Here is a 5,831-nt window from a genome sequence, read left to right as displayed (position 1 = left end):
GGGTTGGTCCGGGGTGTGATCCGCATGTGGGAGCGCAGGTTGCTGCGGGAGTTGAACCCGCGGTGGCAGATGACGCAGCGCATGCGGCCAGCAGTGGTGACCGGGGCGACGGAGGAGGAAGAGGAGGAGGACGGAGAGCAGGAGGAAGAGCTTTCACACGAGTGGGAGTCTTCTGTGGGGGGAGACGAGGAAGAAGAGGAGTTAAAGAAACATGAAATAAAATTAAAAATAACCTTCATCAAATCAATAAATCTTCCTTTTTTTACTGATTATGAAGATTCTGGTTAATATATGCACCTGTCACATGGTCAACTGGTTCCCAAAGTGAGGGGCGCACCCCTTAGAGGGGCAGCGGACAAATATATGGATATTATTATTCATTTCTCTTTAATCTAACCTATTATTATTATTACTGTATTTAATTAGTATTTAAAAAATAGTATATTCTGTGCACTGCCTTAGATTAAAGATTATTCTTATTCTGGAAAAGCCTGACTTGAAGCTGTTTTGGTTCAACTTTATCTCATATATGTGTTTGTGTTTTTTACAGCAACATAAATGTTTCAGATTATTATTAATTGATTAAAAAAAACCTCATTAACAGAGTACATGTTAACAACAACTCACCATTTCTGTTTTTCTTCTGAAGCTCTTCATCTGCTCCAGGAACTCCAGGAATTCCCAGGAACGTGTTGTGAGTGTTTCCATACCAGACGAGAAGCTCCTGGTCCGGTGGGATTGTCTGAAGAATGAAAGGGAACGGGATTTAAAACTTCAGACTTCACGCCCCTCAATGGCTCTGTCTGCTTTCTCGCCGCCAGGTGGCGCATGCATGCATACATCATCTCATCTCGACCTGTCCTCACCTCCACTGCCTTGTAGAAGATGCTGCTGCCGATCTGCACCACCTCCAGATTCTGCTCCTGCTCGTTCCTGGCGCACTTGATGTAAGTCATCCAGCTGCGCTGGTCCTCCTGACTGGCGTCGATAAAATACCGAACCGTACCGTCTTCGTTGAACACCTGAGGGCGCACAGAAAATATTTTATTAAATATACATTTATACAGTATCAAACACTTTGTTCTAATGTTGTGGATCTGCTACAAACAGATCTTAATTTGATGAACTTTTTATGTTTTTAATTTGCTCTAAAATAAATATCTCCGATATTTTCAGGACCGTAAACGTCAGACCTGACACTGACACTGATATGGATATAACCGTCCATCATCACAGAAACTCACCTCCCACATGAGGTTGTTATTCTTGAACAGGTCCACGTGCTCAGGAGACAGGACCCTCCCGGTGAAGGGGCCCATCTCGGTCCCGGCCTTGATCCAGGTCTTGGAGAAGATGCCCAGACCTTCTCCAGGGATGGAGCTCTGGGCGATGATGACCTCACTGGGCAGCACCAGGCTGGAGAGCTTCTGCACCTCTGCGAAGAAAAGGACAAAAACAAATATATGAATAAAAAGAAAATAAAATTTCAAAAAGAAAATTCAAATTAATCAACGTCAAAAGGGAAGCGGTGGCGGAGACAAAATGCTGCGGTCAAAAGTTTTGAGTCGGTGCCAAAACCTGTGGTGAAATTGGATTTGCTCGAATAGGTTTGAAAAGCAGCAAATGGACTGGATCTTATTTTAGTCACGAAATATTAGGCTACACCTGATCCTCCGTTTAATTCGATTATCTGGATGAATTGAATGTTTTTGTGGCGCGGAGAAAGCATTTTGAAGAGTATTTTATCCGCATCAGAAAGAGAGAAAAGGGAGGGGAGGGAAAAAAAGAAAGAAGAAGAAATGCTTCGATTCTTTAATGTGAAAATCAAAGATTTTTTTTAATGTGAGGCTGAGAAGAAGAAGAAGAAGAAGAAAAAAGCCTGTCTGAATGGAGGGTTAAATGGTCCTCAGTTGCCCAGGGTCCGGCAATTTGTCATGCTTCAGATGTGATATTCATTAAAGTTTACTGGAAAAGAAACGGCTAATTCCAAATTCATTATCCTTTTAAGAACTTTGTAGCAATAAATTTGCGCTGAATGAAACCAGGACTTGTTTAAAAGACGAAGGAATTTCTGCGACAAAAAAATGGAAAGGCGATTAAATGGTTGACATGCAATGAATAGCATTAGATTTAGCCTTCACGGCGCATTATGCGAGGAACAGCAAATCTTTTTAAGGGGAGAGAAAGAGAAAAGCTGCGGAGCCCCATAGCTGCCAAGAGAGGAAAAGAGACTGTCCGGAGATTGATGAATGCGGGATAAAAACCCGGGACATCTCAAAGAAAGGGGAACGTTTCTCAACGAGAGGTTTAAGTGGAAACTTTCCCAGGTCAAGCACAAAGTTAACCAAATGAATTTAATGCCCCGCGTCTTTCAATCAGCGGCAGTTACACGCCTAACAAGGCGCTAAACGCCAGGTCCCGGAGCCCGGAGAGGGTCAGCGCGTTAAAGAGCTCCACGTAAAACGTGCAAAGTGGGAGAAAAATGTAGGGAGGCAAAGTAGGGGAGGGAGAAGAAACAAGTGAGGAGAGGAATTTAGTAGAAAAAACAACAACAAAAACAAACAAACAAACAACTATCCGAGTTCATGAAAAATACAGGATGATGTTAAGAAAAATATATAAACACAGATACATATAGTATATATATTTACAGTGCAAATATATATATATATATACATATATATTTAGAGGGCAAATATATATACATATATATTTACAGTGTAAATATATATTTATAAATATATATATATATATTTACATTGCAAAAAATATATTTTAAAAAATCGTCTTGGATTTACACAGGAAAGGATCATAAATTAACGATTGTGAGTCGATTATTCGTAATGTTGTTATACTGCATATTAAATAAATATATTTCTGTTTATCCAAATTTTATAAACTATTTCAAGTTTCGTGCACAGGGTACTAAACAAAATCAAAAAGTATTTAACACACACCCGAGTGTAACCTGTACTACACCGACAGTAGAATTAAGTAATACATTAGTGTATACTTCAGTCATTTTAGGATTAGAAAATACTTAAAGGTGTTCCATAATATTCCATATTTTGACCACGTGATCTTTTTCCAACATATATTTAACCAAAATCTGACCCGCACTTCCCAACTCACCCCCTCCCCCTCTGTCCCCCCCGCACCAACGCCCCCCCCCCCCCCCCCAAAAAAAACAGTATTCCAAGTAAAAGCTTCAACTCCGCCTGTACCTCCAACGAAGGACTGCGCCAGCACCTCCGCAGTGAAGGCGGTTTTGGGGCTGCTGCCACTGTGCCGCTCCTCCGCCAGGTGTTCGCCCAACACGTTCCTCCACCTGCCGTACAGGAAGCTGTGCAGGATGTCCGAGGTGATCACGTCCGACAGCGTCCGGCCCGGACACTTAAATCCAGGCTTGAGGGCCAAGGCGTCTGCGGGCAGCACGGAGCCCATGGTGCAGGCAGTGAAGAGAAGATTTGGAACTTTGTGTGGAAAAAGAATCGGAGTAGCAGAGAAAGAGAGTCGAACTACGACTGTGGAGCGAAGGAGGAGAAAAAGGAGGATGGAAGGAATCAGGGGAAGAGCCGCGGAGCTGATCTGAGATCCGTCCTTCAGCTGGTGCGTTTGTGCGCAACAGTGGAGTCTGCGGCTGTGAGGGGCCGCCTATATAGGTGGCTGAGTGACCCCCTGTCTAATTACTTATTAATGACACACCCCTCACGGTGTGTGTAAGAGGGAGAGAGAGAGAGAGAGAGAGAGAGAAGGGGGGGCCACAGGGAGAGGGAGGTAACGTTACGCGCAAAGCTGCATCTGATACAACGTGTTTAGAAGTTGAACATTCTGCTGTGTTGTCATTTATACGGTGTTTTATGAATAAAATACATTAATATATATGTGTGTATATATTACAGAAGACCACCCAACCCCGCCCCCCACCCCCCCGTGAAGATACTGTAGCTCCAGCTTCAAACGAACACTGATGAAAAACACTCCATTTATGTAATTGACCGGCGGTTCGTCCACTTCAGAGCGAATTCAGATGTTAATGATATTAATTATCACAGCAGTTTTAATATGTTCAATATATGTTTGAATCATGTTAAATATATCTCTCATACAGTTTTTTAGCGCAAGAATGGAACGAAACATCACGTAAATTCAACAATAAATGGTAAATAATAATATAACGGTTGCGCCACTAGTAAAATAATTAATAAAAATAATATATATAGATGTGTTGCAGGTACAGAGATAAAAAGCATTCGATATCAAATGTTTTGGATATGGTGTTTTTTTAATTGTGGATGTTAAATCATAATAATTATGACAATAATAATAATTAGCATATTAGCATTAGCATCCTCGGGAATCTGTTTTAATGCGCTGTCAAAGTTGATTTCTGAGTGTGTGCGTGTTGAGCGCGGGAATAACAATAATAAAAAACAACTCGGTGTGTTTTTGAACAGCATTGTTCTGCTGTTAAATAAAAGAACAAAAAAACACAAAGCAGCTTTTGACGAGCTTCACTTTTTATTTCCCCCCAAACCCTTGTTCAGGTCTGAGGGGTTTAATATTCATGGATGTTCGGAGCCCCTCGGTGTTGTCACACCATTTAGATGAGTTTATATTCTTTCTTTCTTTCTTTCTTTCTTTCCTTTCTTTCTTTTCTTTCTTTCTTTTTCTTTCTTTCTTTCTTTCGTCCAGTGTTTTTTCCTCTCCGGTCCATTTTGTCCTCGTTGTTTGATGGACTGGGGGTAAATGGGCAGTTTTCCTTCTTTTCCAGCAGAGAGGACATCTTTATTCCATCCCCGGCTCACAGGTTTCCTATTCAGCTCCCCTCCAAGTAATGTCAGGGCCTGAACACTGCTGCAAATCAATCTTTCATGCTGTTTTGAGGTCGATTTGACATCCATGCACTCCTCTTTTCACTGCAGCCACTACGAGGGGATTGTCCGACAAAATGGGAAAGTTGTGCAGCGTTTGTCCGCCCCGTCTCTCTGGACAAACATGGACTGTATGGGAAAGAAGACGTGGGTTTTCTTCTTCTTCTTTTTTTCTTCTTCTTCTTTTTTTTCTATTATCTTCTTCCAGCAGCAGAGATGTTGAACACCGCGGACGTACAAGGCCAGCCCACAGGTGGTGCTCTTGGCACCTGACCCCTCTGGCCAACTCACGTCCTATTATAAAAGAAGAAGAAATCTATATTTAAAATCATATTTTATCTCCAAATGTGAGACATGTGTGTTATTTTTTTTCAACAAAAACAAATAAAAAATAATTAACCCCACGGAGTATTTCACTCACAGCTGCATTTTAACAGTTTTCTGTCCAATACTATCTCAGGTTTATATTACAATTATTTCCTCATAAATCCAAGTATTATGACAATATTTATTATAATATTTAAATTAAATTATATGTTTTCAGTGTTTATTATTTCAACTGTCCCCAATGTGATTTAAATTATCAACTAGTATGAAGAAATATATATATATATATAGAAATATATATATATATATATATATATCAAGCAGCCTGACCAATACACCTATTGAGGTATTTCACATAAAAGAACTAACTTAAGGTTCAGGTGATTTCCTGCGTCAGAATCCTAGGTAATTCCTGAATATGAGCTTCAGATCAGACACTTTATTTTAAATAAGGAATGGAGAAGATTTTGAACCAAAGAACACCATCCTCATACTGATGATAGTTAGCCATAGTTAGCTATCCCTGCCTCGTCCTCTCTTTACCACTCTACTGTCTTGTATTATTATGAGTTATGGTGCAATATAATTCTGCTCATGTGCAACAACAGTCAAACGGTCGTGTACAGTGGA

General features: G+C 40.6%; 1 protein-coding gene and 1 long non-coding RNA gene across 7 annotated transcripts in view; one reads left to right on the top strand and one right to left on the bottom strand.

Moving 5' to 3' along the window:
- The window catches only part of LOC107989474 (uncharacterized), a 3,049-nt gene extending 1,725 nt beyond the window's left edge, over nucleotides 1-1,324 (top strand). The window contains exons 2-4 of one of the 3 annotated variants that reach the window (XR_001761025.2): nucleotides 650-694; nucleotides 822-947; nucleotides 1,177-1,324. This is a non-coding gene — a long non-coding RNA (uncharacterized LOC107989474). Of the gene's footprint in view, nucleotides 1-563; nucleotides 728-821; nucleotides 948-1,176 lie in introns of those variants that run through there. The other 2 variants (XR_001761024.2, XR_003051838.1) reach the window with 2 other exon arrangements.
- The window catches only part of prdm12a (PR domain containing 12a), an 8,854-nt gene extending 4,937 nt beyond the window's left edge, over nucleotides 1-3,917 (bottom strand). For 2 of the 4 annotated variants that reach the window (XR_001761023.2, XM_017038295.2), the window contains exons 1-5: nucleotides 3,225-3,917; nucleotides 1,245-1,435; nucleotides 867-1,022; nucleotides 628-742; nucleotides 58-172 (exon numbers count right to left, since the gene is read on the bottom strand). Coding sequence is in view for 3 of the 4 variants with exons in the window: in XM_017038295.2 (XP_016893784.1) it covers nucleotides 58-172; nucleotides 628-742; nucleotides 867-1,022; nucleotides 1,245-1,435; nucleotides 3,225-3,444 (797 nt within the window). In the remaining variant the exon portion in view is untranslated. Of the gene's footprint in view, nucleotides 1-57; nucleotides 173-597; nucleotides 743-866; nucleotides 1,023-1,244; nucleotides 1,436-3,224 lie in introns of all 4 variants that reach the window. The other 2 variants (XM_025062732.1, XM_025062733.1) reach the window with 2 other exon arrangements.
- Between the last annotated feature and the right edge of the window lie 1,914 nt (nucleotides 3,918-5,831).

The sequence above is a fragment of the Cynoglossus semilaevis genome, chromosome 14 (genome assembly GCF_000523025.1).
Source record: "Cynoglossus semilaevis isolate Cse_v1.0 chromosome 14, Cse_v1.0, whole genome shotgun sequence".
Taxonomy (NCBI): Eukaryota; Metazoa; Chordata; class Actinopteri; order Pleuronectiformes; family Cynoglossidae; genus Cynoglossus; species Cynoglossus semilaevis.
The sequence above is the reverse complement of the archived record's forward strand: the minus strand, read 5'-3'. Positions and strand labels throughout refer to the sequence as shown.